At 42.3% G+C, this 22,578-nt stretch overlaps 1 protein-coding gene across 1 annotated transcript; it reads right to left on the minus strand.

Moving 5' to 3' along the window:
• Positions 1-1,281: 1,281 nt before the first annotated feature.
• Positions 1,282-22,045, minus strand: abcg2b (ATP-binding cassette, sub-family G (WHITE), member 2b; the record flags this gene model as incomplete). Its single annotated transcript, XM_079553627.1, has 15 exons — positions 1,282-1,431; positions 2,716-2,774; positions 5,832-5,921; positions 5,986-6,140; positions 7,859-7,983; positions 8,064-8,153; positions 10,338-10,489; positions 13,131-13,282; positions 14,278-14,370; positions 14,441-14,592; positions 16,030-16,187; positions 16,268-16,423; positions 18,083-18,200; positions 18,316-18,375; positions 21,894-22,045. 15 exons carry the CDS (start codon positions 22,043-22,045, stop codon positions 1,284-1,286), a joined length of 1,860 nt encoding a protein of 619 aa, XP_079409753.1. The 3' UTR covers positions 1,282-1,283.
• Positions 22,046-22,578: the final 533 nt, after the last annotated feature.

A 22,578-nucleotide genomic window follows, 5' to 3' on the forward strand; every position in this document is an offset into this window, starting at 1 on the left:
TCCATTGCGACATCCCGCCAATCCCACACTTTTTGATACCTCTATTCCAGCAATAGTTTTGAGTGTAGCCTGTTCAGTTTGTAAGCTCCACTATCCTTAAAGGGACTATACAGAATTTAAAAATGTTAAAATAAAGTATTTACCTCCCCCTACATGTTCCAACCATGTCCTAATAGAATGAGCTCAGACCTGTTCACCACAGCTGCCTCTAAAATCCTGTGTCACTCAAAAAGTTATTAATTCGGGTCTGACGTGCCGTCATGCACGAGCTTAAAGGAATAGGCCACCGTTTTTACATACTGAGATATGTTCTTACCTTAGCTTTGACAAGTTCTTTAGGACCTGTCTGATCTTCACCCGTGCCTTCAATAGGTAAACACAGCGCAGACGGCGTTAGCATTTAACCTCTCCCTCTCTCCTCTATAGCTCCAAAACTGGTCAAGATAGAAGCTACCAAGCTCTTCCACGTTTTCCCTATTTAAATATGGTTACGTGAAGTGTTACACTACAAACTATAATTACACAAAATTAAACAATGTGGATTTTCTAAGCGGATAAAAGGGGGAACTATATTGTAAGGCGTAATAATACCAGGAGTAGTTTGAAATCCGCGCAGTAATCTTCACTTTACTGCGCAGTAATCTTCACTTTACTGTGCGGATGCCAAATTACTCCTGGTATTATTACGCCTTACAATATAGTCCCCCTTTTATCTGCTTAGAAAATCCACATTGTTTAATTTAGAGGCTAAATGCTAACGCCGTCTGCGCTGTGTTTACGTGACTGAAGACACGGGGGAAGACCAGACAGGTCCTGAAGAACTCCTCAAAGCTAAGGTAAGAACATATCTCAGTATGTAAAAACGGTGGCCTATTCCTTTAACATAGAGACTGCAGTTACGCTTAAGACCTGAGGTGGCGGTAGTGAGTATAAAATGACAAACTTGCATCTAGTCCCTTTAAGGTTTGGTGGTAAGGTAAGGTTAGGGTAAGTTCTAGTAGGCCCACATTTCTTAAATAATTATCTTGTGTGTCGGAATGGCAACGTTGGCAAACATTGCACAAAAGATAAAAGTGTCACCACTCCGACAAAGTGGGAAAAAACGCGTAGGAGTGCCGGGACGTTTGATAAAAAATGAAAATGCCCCCACTCAGTAAGTTTCGTCTTTAGCTAAAAATATGGCCGCACACAACAGAGATAACAAGTCTAGAGATTCGACACTAGATAATTTATTAAGCCTTTTCAAATAAATAGGACAAAACAAAGAGTAAAAAACAGTTGCATCACTTCCAGCGGTTGATCCGTCGCAGTTGTACGTAGGCGAAGACCATGCAGACCAGAATGATCCCCATCAGGGCTACTTCGTTCTGCCAGTACCCCCAAGTGGAGTAGTCCAACTGTTTGAGGTCGAGGAATGTCTCCCCCTTGATCCTGCCACACAGACACACACACATAATCAGTTCTTCTATGGGAGCGCCACATGAGACCGGTTTGTTCAGTCCGGGGCGGTCCCTGTTAGTTTGCATTTAGAGTGCCTTTGGGAGAAAATGCTCCAGATTGCTATGGAATTGACTGACAGAGGGCGCTGTGGGGCCATGTTCATGCCGGTTAATGAAGATCGAGAACTTCTTCTAAATGTTTTATATTGATTTCACCTCTCTGTGATCATATAACACACATACAACATTATATAATACTTAAAACATTGCAAGAAGCAATATTGACTTAAAACAACTTTATGTATTTGTGTTTTGGGAGAAGAGACAGATCACTGATGATTAACAGATTTAAAAGTTTCTTTATTACTGTTGTGTAATATGAAGCTGAAATGTAATGTATTCTTTGATATTCTAAATACCCTCAAATGAGTAACTGAACCGGAAAACAGAAACTCAACATGACTATTCTGGATACATATTCTACATACATGAATTCAGTTACTACCCAACACTGGTCCTTACGAAGCATGTCAGTTAAAAAACATGCACAAATAATAGCATTTTGGTAAGAACTCATCTCACCAAACTTAAAAGCTCTAAGTAAGTTTGTTTTCTTAGTGAGCAGTGCAAGAGTATGGCTGCATCTAGAAAGTGGCAAGATAGATCCTTTCTCCTTCTCTCTTCTCTTTTTTCTCAACCTTTGAAGCCGACGCCATGAGGTCGACCTTGAGGATCTTTTTGTTGTTAGGAACAGGAGCTTCAGCTGCTCCTTCTGCGTCAGGACAATCTGAACCTTCCTGACCCAGCGGAGGGAACAACCAGGAAATGACGTTGATTACTGATATTCACCACATCCTGTCCTTTAGTTCACGCAGGCAGCTGTATTAGCATCTGTTCGTTCACAGCAGGCCTTATGCAAATGATCCATGTGGCTTAAGCTTCGTTCTTGTAAAATGAAAACACAAGTGCGTAACGTTGCCGTAAGAGAGGGTCGATGTCTGCAAAGGGAAATATCCAGAGCCCAGAACACACAAAGGCAGGGCAGGTTCCCCAGACAGGCGTGAATCGCTCATAAGACCGCTCCAAGTCCTAACTACACAGGGAAACCACCATAGCCAGTTTAGAAGCTCACAAAAGGCCATTGTGCATAATACGTCTCCCTTAACTCACCACGAAAAGCAATGGATTGGTGTTAGATGCTTTCTAATTTTATCTCAACAAGAGATGCATTATCATTTCTCTAAGCAAGTGCCAAAACAAGAAACAAACTACTTACGGCCCTCCTGTGCTGTTGGTGTAGAAGATCTGTCCTTGAAATTCATTGATGAAGGCAGCCTGCGAGGGACAAACCGGTGAGAGTGAGTCAGTCAGAAACCCAATGACACCACGTGTTGGCAATGACATTCTGAGCTCAGGTTATCTTTGCCCATCAAACAAAAATACATCGGCGGGTTAAAAGGTGGTTTTGCACAGTGTGTGTCAGGAGAGCTCAACGTATGGACGGGTTTAGTAGTCGATTCCAAAAACAGTGCCCGTAGATCGTGAGACCCTGCCCTTCCAAATAAAGCAATCGGTCTAGTTTCTCATTCACTTTTGACTGACACAAAGGACAATTCGCTGACACAATAATAATAACAATATATAGCATGAAGCTAGCATTAGAATTACAGTTAGTATTCTCCGTCATTTAAGTATTTATGGGCTGTTGAACCACTTTGCTGCTCTTCATGTCTCTGTATCTTTATTGAGTAGAAACATATAATCATAATACAGCTGTTGTAGTGTTGGAGTAGTGGCAGAAAGTTTATGTTATTCCTCTCAGGAATATAATGTCTTTGTTTGTTTGTTTGTATACTTTATTGTCCCCGTAGGGAAATTTGTTCTCTGCATTTGACCCATCCTTCGATGCCGCTGGGGCAACCCGTAAGGAGCAGTGGTCGACGGCAGTGCCGCGCCCGGGGACCCATCTCCATGATGTGGAGCCAGGCTGATGGTCAGAATCACCTGGCTGGAGGATTCACCTATTGTACATGTTTTTAGTGGTAGGGGAAACCGGAGTACCCGGAGGAAACCTACACAGACACGGGGAGAACATGCAAACTCCACACAGAAAGGCCCCGTCCTGGTGGAATCGAACCCGGGACCTTCTAGCTGTGAAGCAGAGGTGCTAACCGCTGCACTACCATGCCAAAAACGTAAACAGTTGAGATTTTAACGTTTCTCTGAGTTTTTAAATGGTCAAAATCGGTCCAAGGACGGCTGAGAAACATCCTTGAAAATTGACTTGAAAACCGAGGCATGTAGAATTAAACCGTTTCCACCTACGGAGAGCTTAGAGCCTTGTCTTTCAAATGAGCCATAGCATGTGTCCAAAGCCTATAACATAGAATATGCTGTGGTGCTACAAATCAACAGCTAAATCCCAAAAACAGCGCAGCCTCAATGTGTTAAAACTAGATTGCGACCCCAAACAGGTGGCCACCCATTAAAGAGGGGGTATTATGCTTTTTTCAGCCACATAGCACCAGTCTATATCACACTACAATGATGACGAAACCTTCTGTTGGTCTGTCAATGCGGTAAATTAGAATAACTGCCTTATATAAAATTGCTCTTTCAAAATGGCGTTAGCAAATGGCTTGAAATAGGCCTCTGTCTCTTTAAGAACCTCTGACCCTTTCCGACACGCCCCCTCCACACGCTGTCTGTGGCATCACAACAACACTGCGCTCGTTGTCTCAACAGTATTGAAACTACGATTGGTGCATTTTAATTTTTATTGTTGGAAAGGAGCTACTGTTTATCACTGTGAACAATGGCCACACAGGATATTATTTGGAGACGAACCTTCCACACCGGACGCTTGGAAGAGGCTCTTGCCTGAAAAATAACTGCTGTTTGGAGGTTATCTCTTTGCATCTGCCATGCCCTATGGATCTCTAACTATACCCCCATGGACTACACCAGGATCTGCAGGAGCCCATACGATTCAAAAGACGGACATTATCTGTGCAGGTGGACAATGGTTTTTCGAGGTTACCCCGTTAGCTTGTTATAATCGACTACAGCTCATTGTTGATGAAAAGTCTGCAATAAACCACAAATGTGTAAAGCCAGGCTCATTGTGTGATCATCGTAAAGGCTGCTTCGAGTAGTTGCTGCTTTATTGACATTATTTGTGCATAATATGCTGCCTGTTTTCAATGAATGTTGTGAAGGTGAAGGTTGTTAGCTTGTCGCGGCTAATAGTGCCTTAGCTCCGGGAGAAAACCACTCGGCTACGACTCACTGTAGATGAAATGTGAGCAATAAACTGCAAAATCAACAAGCCCGGCTTAGTGTGTGATCATCATAAAGGCTGCTTCAAGCAGTTGCCTGTTTTAGTGACGTTTTCAATGCATAATATGCTGCTTGTATTCAGTGAATTTTCCCGTTAGCTTATCGCGGCTAGCTTGTTAGCTCCGGGAGAAAACCACTCGGCTACGACTCACTGTAGATGAAATGTGAGCAATAAACTACGAAATCAACAAGCCCGGCTCAGTGTGTGATCATCATAAAGGCTGCTTCAAGCAGTTGCCTGTTTTAGTGACGTTTTTAGTGCATAATATGCTGCTTGTATTCAGTGAATTTTCCCGTTAGCTTGTCGCGGCTAGCTTGTTAGCTCCGGGCGAAAGCCACTCGGCTATGACCCATTGTAGATGAAATGTGAGCAATAAACGTCCAAATCAACAAGCCTGGCTCCGTGTGTGATCATTGTTAAACGGTTCTTTATGTGTGTGGTGGTTTTATTGACTTTATGTGTGCATATCTCTCGTTTTCACGTGATGACTCGAGGTTTAGCTTAGCATTAGCTTTCTCCGGAGGCTCTGTGCATCATCAATGCCCTATATTCCCAGCGCAGAACCAGCCGCTGAAATAAGCGTTCTTGTCACCGGTTTTAATCCTGGGTGTTTAGGTAACAGAAACACTGATGTGTGTCTTTGTAAAAGTCTGTTGTGGCTCCGGTTCACAACACATGAAGCTAAACCTCCATGATGACTCTGTTTACGTCTTAGGGCTAGACACTGCGGGGAGGGGGTTCTGCTGAGGGGCAGTGGTTGGTTACTCGGCTGGTGACGAAAGGTCGGAGGCGTATCCTGGAGGTCGAGGGCGTTTCCTGAAGGAATCAGGCGTTTTATCCCTAAAATGGCCGCCATCAGAGTTTTTACAGATTACTCGAAAATCTGTGAATGTGCAAAGGCAACACTTCAGGCATGTTTTTAATGAGGGAATGACTTAATAACATGATGTAAAGCTTGAAAAAGTCGATTTTGCATAATACCCCCCCTTTAAGATATAGTCGATAAAATACCAACGCTATAATACATTTTTGATAAGCATTGGTTCTCTTACATTGAGTCCGTAATTGAAGATACTGAGCCATTTGAGCCACGCGAGCCAGTTCAGCATGTAGTTGAGATCCACCAGGAAGCCGCCAAAGACCTACCGACGGAAAAACATGTCCATGAAACAGTTCAACTGCCAAACTCACGTGTGTCAGTCTCACCATCATGAAGACAAACGGCAGGGCGATGAGGATGTTGGCCATGGCAAAGGACGACACGCTGGCCGAGACTAGAAAGGCCAGGCCTACCCCCGCCAGACTGACCAGAGACATGTTCAGGGCAAAGCACAGGAAGGCCTCAAAGTCGGGCTTCAGACCTGGAACAGACCAGTGACAAGCTTGGCAAATAGTTCGCAAATACTGGCAAAAATAGTTAGCACTCTCTCGCAGTGTGAAAGTCCCGTGTAGGAACAACATGTAGCCACACAACTGCACTAGCCTGTCCAGCCAGAATAAACCCTTTTCTTGACCAAGACGTGTGACCTTGGATCAGATGAATCGGCAAAATGTAGATACAAGGAGTCATTGGCAACTCGGTTCAACTTCATAATTGTAGTCGTGGTGAGAAAAAGCACCTTTTGAAAGATTAGTGGACTTGGGTTTGTCGTTACAGAAGAATTCCAACAGCTCAACACAAATATGCAGCAGTTGTTTCCACGTCCTTGCACGTCTTTAACGGAACAAAAATACTCTTAAAGAAGATGTGAAGCCTCTACACCAGGGGTAGGCAACGTCAGGCCCGGGGGCCAAAACCGGCCCTCCATCATCAAACTCTGACCCTCAAGATGATTTTGAGAAATATTATGACACAAATCATAGATCAAATGCCTGTTAAAGTAGTCTAGAAATGTGAGAAATACTGTCAATTCCTTAAAATGTCTTAGCAGAGCACCCTTTTAGGCCATAATCCTAAAAGAATACTGAGAAATTACTTAAATCTACTTGAATTAAGAGATTAAATCTAAAGTTTGAGGGAATTTGGTCTGACCTTAGAGCCGATAAAGCCTATTCTTGCCAATGGGTTAGCACAAGTTTTTCCTTAATTCAGATTATTTTTTATAATTAATAAGTGAGAAATAAATATGTTTTACACTAAATGTGGATTTGTCTGATTTCCAGTGGGATTTCTATTGGTTCTATTGGCATTGATGTTTTTTTATCTGATAATCTAGATTAGTTCAAACCGACTCAAATTTAACACAAAAAAACCTTTATTCAAGTGATTTTAGTAATTTCCAGTGTATATGATGTACACGACTGCCATATGTAGAAAGTGATGCTTTTCTTCAATTGCTTCGGTTGGAGGGTTTGGCCCTTGGTCCTTTGACGATGAAGAAAACCGGCCCTCCACCGAGCAAACTTACCTGCCCCTGCTCTACACCTTATTCTGATAGTAATAAGAAAGAGCGTGTAACACCGTCAAAACACCAAGAACATGTCCCTTTTCAGCAGGAAGTCTTGTGAGGCTGCACATTGCTCAATTTTAGACATGGATGTTATATAAAACTGAACTAAGAGCAGTATCAAATACTCTACTGGCATCTCCGTGTGACATCTTGTTTGTTTTGGTTGAGGAGTGCGGTGGCATCTTCCGAGTTTTGGCGAAGAAGTCCCGCCCCCGCAGCCTGTGATTGGATTGATGAAAATCTTTTGTTGTGAGCAAAGTTCCAGACGGTCCTGCTTTTGAACAGATACAAACAGCACTCCCCTACATTTCTATCAAGGCTGTAAATTGGTAGCATTTGTTTAATTTTCAGCCTTATAATGCACACTCCAGAACAGTAGGCGGCGCTGTGCAGACTGTACTGTCAATGCCAATGTGTCATGGCAAGGAAGAAGGTTTGTCCCCTTCGTGAAATTGTGAATTTTTTAAGCCCCAATGTTATTATTCACAACACTTATTTCAACTGATTCAGTTCACAGCCAATACAAATACTATAAAGTTGACTTGGAGTAATATTTGGACAAAAGTGTCTGTACTTTTACTCAAGTAATGACATCAAGTACTGACCACATGGGTTCTGCGCACACGTACCCATCATGTAGTAGGCGATCGCGGAGAAGACGAAGATGGGGATGATGCGGTTCGGGAAGAGGTCGGCAAAGATCTTGGACAGGAAGTAGACGGAGGTGCGATAGTAGCCGCTGGAGTTCTCGTGACTGCGGCGAAGGATGGATCCAGGTGATTTACATTTACATCAAAAGTGACTGAGCGACGGGCGAGAGCGGCGTCTACTCACATGAAGATGGCCCTCTCATTGATGAAAAGCTCCACCGCCGACAGGTTTCCAAACACCATGTTGATGATGAGGAAGAAGAAGGCTCCACCTCTGTCAGTAGTGAGTTAGTTGGCTGGTTAGTTAGTTAGTTGGTTAGTTAGGTAGTTAATCGGTGGGTTAGTTTGGCCGTTAGTTAGTTGGTTAGCTAACTAATCAGTGAGTACAATAGTCCTTTAGTTAGAGGCTCATTCATACTTCACAAGATGCAAGAACTTCTTGTTCTTGCACCCTGAGTTGCAGAACAAAGTGAAGTCACTTTTGCCTTGTTGCCCTGGAACTGTCATCAGTTACAAAACGTTTCCATGTCTACAAGGCAAAAGTGACTTCATTTTGTTCTGCAACTCGGGGTGCAAGAACAAGAAGTTCTTGCATCTTGTGAAGTATGAGCTGAGTAAAATCTGCCCACAATCCAGGCAGTTCTTTCCAGCTTAGCATATGGCACTAAAATTTCATCTGCACTTTTCACTTTTAAAGTAATTCATTAATGATTATGTTGATATTTTAAAGGTACACCGTGTAACATTTTGGACTATGCTGTTGCCATCAGGGCAAAATCGTCTCCCAATGACCAGCTCCACACAAAAAATGCTATTACTGCAGTGGGTGATCAAAGAATGGATTTGGATAAGAACTTAACCTGTTTAAATCTGAAATTCTGCTGACTGTACTCGACATCTCCATGGCAACGAGTTGGAGACGTACCCACTCCTGGTAAAGTTATAGTCATGTCTTAGGAGAGCTGAGCCTCTCACAGCAAAAGCACATGTTTGTTTGTACATTTATGAGGTATTTTTCATTGATGAAAATATCTGTCATAAAATAAATGCTTGTATTTCAATTGTTTTTTTGGGGTAAAATTCTACACGGTGTGGCTTTAAGAATTTATGTTATCTGAATCTTGTAATTTGATGTAACTGTAAAGCGCTTCGAATTGCTTATGTACGAATTGTAATCTACAAATAAACTTGACTGGCCTTACTTACTGTATAAACCACACTTGATTAGTAAGAACTGCTCTTTCAAAGGAACAAACTACCGTTTTTCCATACTGAGATGTCTTCTTACTTGAGCTTAGACGAGTTGATACGTACTGTACCTGTCTGGTCTCAGTCACGCAACAACCAAAAATGTTGTTAGCATGTGGCCTCTCCCAACATATTCCTATAGCTCCAAACAGGGGTGAAGTAGGAAGCGACCACGCTCTTCCACACACAAAGACCAGTCAGGTACGTATCAAACTCGTCTAATCTCAGGAAAGAACTTATCTCAGTATGGAAAAATGATGTCCTGTTCCTTTAACCTGTTACCTGCCACTGTAGGATTAGAGCTAGCAATTATTCATATCCAAATCTCAAAGCGAATTGACTGGAGAGCTTAATGCCTATATGCCAGTGTGATCCCATAGTTTCTAAAACTATGTTTAAGATCTGTGTGAGTGAAACACAACTTACATCACATTTGCTGTTCCAAACCCTAAGTTAAGAGATAAGATAATCCTTTATTGATCTCACAATGGAGAAATTCACTTGTTAGGTTTAGGATTATGATAAGGGTTAGGAACAGCAAAGGTCATGCAAGTCATAAGTCATTAAGCTCTCCTGTAAATACGCTTTGAGAATTGGATATGCATAATCGCTAACCTTAAAGGGACTATACAGAGTTTAAAAATGTTAAAATTAAGTATTTTCCTCCCCCTATGTTACAACAATGTCCTAATATGTAGAATAAGCCCAGACCTGTTCACCACAACTGCCTCTAAAATCCTGCACTGTCACTAAAAACTGTGTTACTTCGGTCCGAATTGCCGTCATGCACAAACTTAATAAAGAAGGTGCAGTTACACGTATGACCTGAGGTGGCAGTAGTGAGCATAAAATGGCTAACTTGCCTCTAGCCCCTTTAAACCAAAGAACCCTAAGATGGCAGATAACTGGTTAAGCATCACATTGTGGCTTGGACTTTGGCTTTTCGCAGGGGAAAGTAACCATGGTTAATACAAAATAAAAGCCACCGTTTTAAGCCGACGTCATGCAAATAAATCAACGGTGCCATGATGAACACCGAATGGCAGTTGCCGAGTCAAATGATTAATATACACAATATCCTGGAGATACAAACTGGAGCGCTTTACCAGTCGATGTTCAGGACTAAGTGAGAACTCAACGGCTGAAGATCCACTTGTATGATTCTCAGTCGGTCGAACCCTGGTATTGGCCGGTGAGCCCATGCGTGTACCTGTTCTGGAGAGCTTGGGGCATGTACAGGGGCATCTGGAAGTAGATGAGCCCGACCAAGACGGCGAAGAAGATGTTGAGAGCCAGCTGGGCGTACGAGGTCTGGGGGTTCCTCAGGAGGTTCAGCAAGGTGCGAGCACACACCACTCTCATCTGTTACACACACAGACAGACAGGTTGTCAATAGGACTGGTTTGATTGAGTTGGGGATATTTCGCTTCTATCCTCAGGACCCTGTTCTCACTCTTTTAGTCAAAAAATGTAAGAGTGGTACTTAAACACTAGTCTTAAGGAGGCTTCTCGCCAACCAGATGCCCCGTCTCTGCTTGCCCCCCTTCAATTCTTCCTGTTCTTCTCTTAGATTACTGCAGATGTTGCCAAAGAGGGAGGCAATTTAGGTTTTCACCTCCACACGGCCAAAACTAAGGTAAGCTAACAGATATGGGATACATACAGGTTTATTTGCTGGATTGAAAGTTACATTTGACAACAGGATGATAGTTTGTGAATGGCCAATCGTAGCGCCCCTTGTGTGGCGACTGTATTGGTGCAGACTCTACAAATACGATCGCCAAAAACTAGCTTCATGGAGCTTCTACCGACATCCTCCTTCATCTGATAGTGATGTTCTCAACAAAGACGCTTGTCCCACCATCGCGAAAACCTGCTTGACCTCCAGATAATACCTAATACCTTGTTTTTCACCTTAATCCTGGGGTCACTCATGTAGAAACGATTATGGGGACAATATGGGTATAATTTCTAGTGGTTTCCAGTGGCGACCTTTCGTTTCACATAGCAGTTTATTTCAACATTTCTAGATGTATCAGCCCCATAACCTTTCAAAACATGACCTTGCGCAGCTTGGGAACATTGTGGTTGAATTCAAAGCCAGAGAACGTTGCTCCTGGACTAAAGCTGGGCTTACACTGTGACATTTTTAGGACAATTTTGAACATGTCAACAGTGACTCTCTTAAGATGAAAGCCCTCGAAGGTAAACACTGTTAACACACATGAATGACCTGCTCATGTTTGATGACTCAACATATTAAAGCAGTACTAAGTAACTCTTCCCCCTAGAGGCCATAAGCGCAACTGCAGGTGTAGTAGCAAGTTACGATTTTTTAGCTTATTAATTGTCTTGGAGAGTAGACAGGAAAGGCGAAGGGAGAGAGGGTTACTGTGCATCCAATTATACAATGGAAATATTTTTTTTCACTCAAACTTGGCTGTAAATACTGTTTAAAGTGCCGTTAGCCCGCAGTTAGCTTTGCCCGTTAGCATGTTAGCTTCTTCTTCGTGATTTCATTAGTGTGTATTGCTTGCTCCGCACCGGTGGCAGTCAAGTTGCAAACATGGTTTTCTGGCCAGAGACACCAGGGGGAGATGAAAGACCCTCCAATCATCCCATAAACACTTGTATTACCCCCACGGGGACTACGAAAAGGGTTTATTAAGGTAAACACGTTACTTAGTACTGCTTTAATGCAATTGATTTATTTATTTTATACCTAAAAAAGAGTGGTGCGCACTGAATGGGTGCTGCTGCCGGATGCTCTCTCATCGAATGCAATTTCTCCATCTGTGAGATCAATAAAGTATCATCTCTCTCTCTCTCTATCTCTAAAAATCAGAATAAATCCATCATTTCCCCGAGTGAGACAAAGCAACAGACGCTGCTCTCCTCTCGCATGACTTGCCAATATAACAGAGTTATGGAAAGAGCATACCAACTTTTTTCTGATGGTTTTTGTGTAAAATCTTTGACCTGATTAAACTACAGACATGGCGTGTTTCCGTGTAATTGCAGCGCATGTAATGAGGCTCATAAACCGACTGTAGCTCAGTTTTAATCCTCTGCGGATATTTGACCAATCAACATGAAACAAAAAGACAAAAAACAATCTGCTCTCTAAGCCTAAAGCACCACACCTGAGTAAAGTCTTTGTGAAAGATCTGGGAATTAGAATTAGGGGTTAAGTGGAGACAGCTTGGCCATCCTGAAACATCACGCCCATGGGTCAGAAAACTCTTCGACTGTAATTTTCAGTCATAAGTTTATTGTGAGCAGCTAAAGCCAATAAAAAGTGGATTAGAGCGAACGGTCTCCATGCAAACAAACAGCGGTCCCAGTCATTCTGGAAATCCCTCCCATACTTCACGCAAAGGCTCATGGGGCGTAGGAATAAGGTGGATAAATAATATGGCATTGTGTTAGTTCGGGTTGAGTTGTTTCTAAATATTATAAAGGTACTGTACTGGAAGCCTAAATGACAGTCTCAACCAGCATGTGGAAATGAAGCTTTATTTACTGTCTTAGCCTCCCCATCTCTTCTTCTTCTTCACCACTACCAGTGTCCAGACGCCAAAGGCAGGTGACTTCCTGAACCACTGTGTGTCTAATCAATAACTAGCTTGAATCTCATTGTCAATGTTTGTATGTCTACAGCGTTTATTATGACGCTGCAGGTATAAAGAGGTTCACACAGCGGTCAGCCAAATGTTACATAACAGCTGGACATCAAATGATCCAACATCGTAAAGTCTCATAATTCATCATAAAACGAGGCGTGTGATCATCTCCAATTACAGACACAAACCCAATGAAAAAATGGCCTTGTGTAAGAGGCCATAACATTTCATAAACTCAACATGTTACAAAAGAAAAGGCGATTCACGTGTCACCAAGTCTTGACCGAGACACGTTTGTGACATTTGAGCCGGTTATGTATGAATGTTTTGTTCCCACAAAGATCAGCACTATTCAGTAAGTACAGTAGCAGTTTCCAGACCTGGTAGAGGAACGATGTGGGGTAGTTCACGATCTTGTCTGGCCTTTTGCTCCCTGACGCGAGGCCACTGTCCACTCGCTCCAACTCCTCCAGCACGGTTCTGCACGGCTGGGACTGACGGAACGTGGGGGCCAGGAAAGTGTGACCTTCCTCTGAGGAGTGAAAGGCAAGGAGGAGGCTGTGGCTAGATTTGTTTCAGAAAGAAAACAACCATGCTAACAGCTACTAAAAGAGTGTAGTTCTCCATGGGCACATGCCATAATAACCTTGCAATGCGCCGATACCGCGATAATCGATACATTGAACAAAAATGATCTGCGATAAATCACCATTACCACATATGCAATTTTTTACCTTTGTTTATTTTTTTTATTTTTTTTAACATATTGTTTATGATTTGATGAAGTGTGTGCATTGCACCCCTTTTTCTTCAATTAATGAGTGAATAAATGAATGAATGATCCCTGACTTACAGAAAATGGGTCTCTGTCAGAGTTATCACTTTATTTACATTCAAAGGGACTATACAGTAAAATTATGTGTTTTCCTCCCCCTACATGTTCCAGCCAGACCTTTGAGCCCAGACCTGTTCACCACAACTGCCTTTAAAATCCTGCACTGTCACTCAAAAAGGTGTTAATTTGGGTCTGAAGTGCCGTCATGCACGAGCTTAATAAAGAAACTGCAGTTACACGTAAGACCTGAGGTGGCAGTAGTGAGCATAAAATGACCAACTTGCATCTAGCCCAGGGGTGTCAAACATATGGCCGGATCTGGCCCGCGAGATGATTTAATCCGGCCCCTGCCCTGTAGAGCATAAATTCCAGAGTACCGTATTTTCCGGACTGTAAATCGCACTTTTTTTCGTAGTTTGGCAGGGGGTGCGTCTTATACTCCTGAGCGACTAATGTGTGTTTTTTTTTTCTTTTAAAAAAAATTCAAACATATAATTTTGCCACTAGAGGGCACCCAAATTCTAAAGCTTCTTGACTGGAGAACAACAGAGTTAATGCCTAATTTGAAAGAAAACTGATTGTAACTTTTGTTGCATTGTCAGCACATTGTAAATTTCCTAAGATCAGTCTGTGTCTCAGGAAAATTATCCAATCAGTAAAATCTCAACTCAAACAAAGAAAAAGACACTTACCCGTGTTAAAGGGCGCCAGCGCTGACTTGGCCTCTCCGTTTGTGACGTCCATGAAGAAATCTGCTGGGTTGTTGAAGGCCTCGATTTGGTACCCTGGAAGATGACACAGACGCTAAGCAAACAAACCCTGAGAGCCACAAGGTTGACGCCCGCCGTGCCGTACCCAGGTCGGTGAAGTAGTCGAGCGCTCGCTCCACCGCCCCCGCGTACACCACCTCCCCCTTGTGCATGAGCGTCAGGTGGTCGAACTGCCTGAAGATGGAGTAGCGGGGCTGGTGGATGGAGAAGATGACCGTCTTGCCTCGGCGCGACAGACTGGAAAGAGAAAGCAATGAACCACCATCCAATTACAAAAGAGTTCAAATTAAAGTGATAAATTATAAATAAATTAGATTGTTTGACCCTTTGTGTATGTTTTTTGGTCAGGTATTTGGGTCACTACTTCTAACTTGCACTAAAAATAATTTTAAAGTAACGTCACTCTTACTTGAGGAAACCTTGTGGATTCTCTATACACCAGTACGCTCTAACCCAGGGGTGCCCAATGTGGGGCAATTAGGTTGGCCGGCCAGAGAGTGACCTACTTTCTCGCTCACTCCTAACTTTCTTTCTGCTGCTCGATTAGCCTACAGTGCCCTCTAGTGGCAAAATTATATATTTGAATTTAATTATTATTATTTTTTTAAATCACATATTAGTCGCTCCGTAGTATAAGATGCACCCCCAGCCAAACTACGAAAAAAAGTGCGACTTATAGTCTGGAAAATATGGTACTCTGGAATTTATGCTCTACAGCAGGGGTGCCCAAAGTGGGGCCCGCGGGTCAAATTTGGCCCGCCGGAACAATTAGTTTGGCCCGCCAGAGAGTGACCTACTTTTGCGCCGCATCTGGTTAATACTAACTCTTTCCCATTCATTATCAATGGCAAATATGGATGCAGTACACTTTTTGGCCACCAGCGTCAAATTGGGGGCGCTGTTTCACTCCTTTCGCAAAGTTAAAAGGGGGGTATTATGCAAAATAGACTTTTTCAAGCTTTACATCATGTTATTATGTCATTACCTCATTAAAAACATGCCTGAAGTGTTGCCTTGGCACATTCACGTATTTTTGAGTAATCTGTAAAAACTCTGATGGCGGCCATTTTAGGGATAGGTTTGCCTGAGTCCTCCTAGGAACGCCCCCACCTCCTGGAGACGCCTCCGAGCTTTCGTCACCAGCCGAGTAACCAACCACTGCTCCTCAGCAGAACCCCCTCCCCACTGATGCCACAGACAGAGTGTGGAGGGGGCGTGTCGGAAAGGGTCAGAGGTTCTTAAAGAGACAGAGGCCTATTTCAAGACATTCACTACAGCCATTTTGAGAGAGCAATTTCATACAAGGCAGTTATTCTAATTTACTGCATTTACAGACCAAACCTTCTGTTTGGTCATCATTGTAGTGTGCTATAGAAAAAAGCATATTACCCCCACTTTAAGGAAACATTTGTAGCATGTTATTTGCATAGATAGAATTAAATGCAAATGTATACCAAAAAAGAAAATAAAGTAACTAGTATTATTTGCAGTTATATGTGTTTCACGCTAACTTCACCATGTTTGGCCCTCAGAGACAAAAAGTTTGGGCGCCCCTGCTCTAACCAAATGTACCATGTTTCATCCGTTTCTACTGAAAATAACTGACCGCACAATTGAACCAGTGCTGTTTAAATGAAGTCGACAGCGCCTCTGGTTTTTGCGCATGTGTCGTACTTGTGCAGCAGGCTGATGATGCTGTTGGCCGTGTTGGAGTCCAGGCCGGTGGTGGGCTCGTCCAGAAACAGCAGCGAGGGAGAGGTGATCAGCTCCATCCCGATACTGCAGCGCTTCCTCTCGCCGCCGGACACGCCGCGCAGGAACTCTGTGCCGATCTGCAGCGCAAATGTCATGGATCATCTTTTATAAGCACTGGCGTCTGATTTTGATGAGAAAAGCCTGGCGTCGGCCTCACCTTGGTGTACGCACAGTCAGTCAAGCCCAGGTCCTGTATGATGGCGTCCACGCGGCTCTGCTTCTCTTTGTCCGTGTGCTGCCGGGGGTCCAGGCGGAGGTTAGCGCTGAACAGGAGGTTCTCTCTCACGCTCAGGGTCCCCATCAAAATGTCGTCCTTCAGCACACAGGTCACAAAACACATCAAATCTACAGTAATGTGGGAATTATTGAAGGAGCTCTGAACTGCCCCAATCATCATCACCTGATGTCAAAAACGTCGTTCTGTAGCTGTGTGGAGTGAATGAAAGCATAGATAAAGAAAAGAACAGAAAAGAAAAGACATGAAAAGAAAAGAAATGAAAAGAAAAGAAAAGAAAAGAAAAGAAAAGAAAAGAAAAGAAAAGAAAAGAAAAGAAAAGAAAAGAAAAGAAAAGAAAAGAAAAGAAAAGAAAAGAAAAGAAAAGAAAAGAAAGAGACTTGTCCTGAGCCGCTGTGGGCCGACCTGAGCAGCAAGTTTCAGAGCGTGGTGTCCTGCACTGGTCACCTCCTCCTTCCTCTTTCTCCAGCGCAGCTCCCTCCGCTCCAGACATGCACCACCTTAGAACTGTAGTTACATATATATGAAGCTTTCGTTCACGGCCAAGAAGATTCAGTTGCTTTGTTGATTGGAAAAAAGAGGACCTTCTGTCAAGGGTCATGGGTGAACGGCTCCACACTGGTCGTGAATACAAATAGTATCACTCATTATTCAGCCTGGTTAAACGTGCGCCGCATTAGTCCTAACTCATGATTCACTCATATGAGTCTTAAAATATATGTTAATGTTTACAATAGGTTTGGCTTGTGTTGAATGAACTATGGAAATGCACGTGATATTTTATACTCAGTCTACATCTGCATACTTTTGATCTAAGAATAATCCGAAATATGACTAAATAAAAACAGTAGAACATTTTTAATCTCCTAACCGGACAGATTTTACTCCCGTTTGGCTTTACCCAAATCAAAAAGCTTCCTGAAAACAGCGTAGAAGAAAACGAGGATGAAAATGCAGCAAAAAAGTGACCAAAAAAAGCAACAATCAAGCGACAAAAACACAACAAACAAGCGACAAAAACACAATAAACAAGTGATTAAAACGCAATAAACAAGTGATTAAAACGCAATAAACAAGGGACAAAACACAATAAACAAGGGACAAAAACACAATAAACAAGCGACAAAAACACAACAAACGAGCGACAAAAACACAATAATCAAGCGACAAAAACACAATAAACAAGCGACAAAAACACAACAAACGAGCGACAAAAACACAATAATCAAGCGACAAAAACACAATAAACAAGGGACAAAAACACAACAAACAAGTGATAAAAACAAGATTGAGAAGTGATGAAAAAGTATTAAAAAAAAGGCCACATAAATGCACCAAAAAAGCTACACAGAAGCAACAAAAGTGCAACAAAAACATGCCGGAAAAGCTACAATGAAACAATTAAAAAGCCACAAAAACAAGACAAAAAAAAATATGAAAACCAGACAAAATGTGGCAAATTGTGACAAAACTGTGACAAAAATGCGGCGACAAGACAACAAAAAAGTCACGAGACGCATTGAGGCATGATGCATTATAGTCTGTAAGCTACAGTCAAGAGGCTTTTAGATTTGGGTAATGCTGAACTGGAGAAAATATAATGTAAAATATGAACTTTACAGTATAATTATAATATTAAATAGTACTAAGTGGGGTTCAGCTGCTCAGTGTCCCCCCTTTGTGCCTGAAGCAACAAATTACATCCCTCACGTCCAGCTTACTCTGCAGACCTCGTACCTGGACCACGTAGGCGGAGCTGAGCCGGAGCTCAGAGGTCACGACCCGCCCGTCAACCAGCACCTGGCCCTCCTTCAGCCCCCGGGGGTCCTTCCTGCCGGCGATCACGTCCAGCAGCCTGATAAGACCCACACACACACACACAGAGGCGTTATCAGAGGCGGGGCCGAAGTCCGCCACACGTGTCAGATAGCGTGCTGTGCTGTGGTTGGTGTCGTGCACGTGCGCCTTACGAGGTTTTGCCGCTGCCCGTCGCGCCCATGATCGCGTTCATCCCCGGCCTCATGATCCCACTGGGAGAAAACACAGAAAGGATAATACAGGGGTTTCTTGTCCTATATACTACGCACTTCCTGTTCCTGATTAATGTCAGTTTCAAAAGGTTTAAGTTCTGTAAAAACTTTGTTATTCAGAGATGGAAAAATGTGCTAAGTTCATCTATTAGTGCAGATGTTGTCTCGTAGACCAGTGGTTCCCAACCTTTCTTGTCTCGCGGACCCCTTAAGTCCTTCAGTTATACTCTGATCTTGCCAATATTGTTCCAGAGTGACCAAGTAAACTATGATCATTCAGTATTTTATAGCGTGTTTTGTCAAAATGAAGCTAAAATACTCACAAAATCAAACCTTTAACTGAAAAACATCATTAAAATGAACTTAATATTAAAATTCTACTCAGTTTCACTCTCTTTTTTTAATTTGTAATAATTCCAAGCACCGGCTGCTAACTGCTCAAATAGCCCCAGGGGTCCCCGTACCTCTGGTTGGGAAACACTTTGTTTGGGTCGTGGGCCGAAATTCAGCTCCCACGGCGGGTAAACAAATACTACTGAGATTCTTTTTTTTTTTTCAATAAATGAATTATAATAATGAGCTGGGAAAAGCCCAACAGGACTGTATAGCCTGATGAATAATACGGCCATACCGCCTTTGCTCTGCCCGATCCCGTCAGGCCTTGGAAGCTAAGCAGGGAAGGACCTGGCAGGACTTGCCTAGCGAATGTAGTGAGTGAGTGGTTGGTGGTGGTCGGAGGGGCCGATGGCGCAGACTGGTTGCCTCGCTTCAGTCAGTCTACCCCTGGACAGCTGTGGCTACAATAGCAGCTTACCACCACCGAGTATGGAGTGAACAAATAGTGCAATGTAAAGCGTCTTTGAGTGTCCAGAAAAGCGCTATATAAAACCAATGCATTATTATCATCATTATTATTTTACTAACGGCTTAGCCACAGCCGCCCTAGGACCTTTACCACATGGCTATAATGTGTTGTTTATACAGTGAGGAAAAAGTATGAACCCTTCGGAATTTTACACATTTCTGCATAAATGGGAAAAGCGCATCAACATCAACACCTTGTGAAGTCTGGTGCAGGAGATCATGGTGTGGGGCTGTTTTGCTGCCTCAGGGCATGGGCAACGTGATATCATCAATAGAAAAATGAATTCACAAGATATTTTTGCAAGACATTGACCCAAAGCACAAAACCACTTCAGAATGGTTTCAGAAGGATAAACTGTGTCTTCTGGAATGGCTCAGTCAAAGTCCTGACCTAAACCCCATTGAGATGCGGTGGCCTGACCTCACCAGCGTTGAATCTGAGGGTGTACTCACTTATTCCTCTCTGTCCTGTGAATGTTTACATGTTATGGCCAATAAAAATATGATCAAATGTAAATGTTTGGGTGGCATTAGTTTAAGCAGACACTGTTTACTCAATCTTGTGATTTAATAAAGATCAGACCACATTTTATGACAATATGAACATAATAAAATAATAATGTGGGAAAAATGACGATTTCTTTGTTTCCCGGTTAGAGTTGCAAAGGGTATTTCCAGCAATTTCATAATTTTTTTAATGGCAACTTTTTTCTAATTTTATTTTTTGTGTGAGGCCCCATATAGTCACGTCAAACACAAAACATGATCTTCAATTTTCCTAAAGGTAGTTTCTGAAAGTCCTATTAATTTCCATGGAAAATGTCCAAGAAATGTCTAATCTGGCCCATATCAGACCCACCTTTGACAATGAACTGTTGTTATCTTCTTTAACACTTGGAGTTATCATCATTCCATCATTTGAGATTTTAACCAAATGCCCTAATCTTGCATTCATTTGAAAGTGGAAACTGTAGTAAATAAGAATGTGTAACAAAAAGTGTCATAGTTGCTGTCGAATTGGCCTTTCTAAAGTGACTGGAGCAAAAAACGAAACAACAAACTCTCGCAAGAGTATCACGGAAATTCAAGTTAAGCAAAAGAATTTTAGAACATTGTGATGACATTATCAAAACAGTCGAATCTGCAGTGAAATTCTTCTGTTCCTGTTTGAATCGGAACAACTGCACGTCTATGATAAAATTTGAACCAAAATTCAAAATACTTCAAATTAGTGCAGTGAACCGATTGAATCTAGAAAATCATCATTTAGTACTTAAATTCCTAATGTACACGTTTTTCTTATTGTATAGTGTATAAGATCTGTGGAAAACATGTGACCTAAGATCGAAACGTTCATAATGAAAATAAACTACTACAACTGCTCCAGATGAAGCACACTTTTGAAGATGAAACAATCACGATTGGGTGTCACGATGACAAATCGTTTAAAAGTTTGATATATTAAAGGGATATTTCAGGATTTTTGACACAGGGCCTCATTTCCTAGTTATTCAGAGTGTTGCTGATTTCTGGAGACATTTTTTTTTGTAATTCAAGCAGTTCTTATATTTGAAGAGTTTCGTGGCGCTAGGCTAGTGCAAGGCTAGCGTATTTCTATGGTATCAGCTAGCCTGCATTAAAAACAGTCTGACCCGCTCCACAGAGCACCTGAGGCAAATCATATACCATATAATACCATCTAAATGTCTAACTTTAACCATTTTGCATTTAAAATACCTTATATTTGAGCAGCATCAGCTTCGTGATTGTACAAGCTATGCGGCGGCGGAGTGATCTGCTAGAAAATAGTCCCTCAAAATGTGGTAATTCATGTGATGCAAGGTCAGTTATATTCCAAAATTATTCTATCGACACAGACATTTATATGGTTAGTCTGGTGTTATAAGTGATTTGCCTCAGGTGCTCTGTGGAGCGGGTCAGACTGTTTTTAATGCAGGCTAGCTGATACCATAGAAATGCGCTAGCCTAGCACAAGCCTAGCGCCACGTAACTCTGCATGAATTACAAAAAAAAATATCTCAGAAATCAGCGACACTAGGAAATGAGGCCCTATGTCAAAAATCCTGGAACATTCTTTTAAGGCAGGAAAATATAGCGATAAAGCATTTAATTTGACATCCACTTGATGCCACTGAAACCGACTTTTATATAAAAACCAACAAGACGAGAAAAATATTCATACCATCGCTCCATTGTGCTTGCTTGCTCCTCTTCATAAAACTCACATAAGCTTTTAATGATAAAATCCTATACGTCCTATATATGCAAAGTTGTCTTTTTTTTAGTGTAGTGGCTTTGTATCTTCATCAAACACAAATATGTGGGGGGGTTTGTTTGATTTGTTTGTCAGTAATCCCGGATGTTTCGTTGGTCTCGACCTACAGTGTTGGTACTCAAATTGCCTCCATGTCGCAGAATTGTTTGACAGAAGCTCAGTAATACCGGCTTGTATGTATTGACATGCCCTTTATAACACAACAAAAACTCAACGACACACAATTTTCTTCTGTTAAATTGTATTAACTTAAGTCGATATAGTTGTTATCACATACACGCTTACATTTCATTAACACTTCCTTTCGACCACGGTTTGGGCGAGAATAATCGGTACAGTGGATTCTTGCCGGTCTTACCTGACATCTTTGAGGATGTACTTCTCCGGGCCGTTTCTGAGGCAGAACCTGGAGTCCTGGACGCTGTAGTGCAGGCGGTGGAAGGTGACGGTGGGGCCCCGCTCCTGCGCGTGCTCCTGCAGCTCGCACGCCACTTCTTTATCCTTGGACATCCTTCCGAAAAATGTTCCCTGCACTGCCACCACCGCCGCTGCTCTTGGACATGTGCAGACCACAGGCACAGGGCTGTGGTATTCTCAGTTATATAAAAAAAAAAAAACCTTCTGAGCTTTGAACCCTCCCACACTCGTAAAAGAGATATGGCAAGTTTTAATGACCAGTGTTTTGTAAACTCATTTTAGTTCAGTTTGGTTTGGTGGGCTTGCAAACAATATCACTTTAGCACATTTGTGGGGCTGAAGCAAGAAGTCGATTGTTGAGTTCACAGTTACATCACGACATGTGGGGGACAGTTAAGAATTCTATGATGGTAACTATGGTAACCATCAAAACACAGATTGTACTTGTCTTGGTTTTGGCCAATGTCTCACGCATTATTGTGCCTATAGGTAAAGACGGCATCTTGTCATAGAAGGGGGCGTGGCTTCATCAAGGGGGAAAATAGAATCTTTGAAACCCAATTCTTTTTAGCCATTTTTTAAGATAAGATAAGATGATACTTTATTGATCTCACAGATGGAGAAAT

This window comes from Gobius niger, assembly GCF_951799975.1.
Source record: "Gobius niger genome assembly, chromosome: 3".
Taxonomy (NCBI): Eukaryota; Metazoa; Chordata; class Actinopteri; order Gobiiformes; family Gobiidae; genus Gobius; species Gobius niger.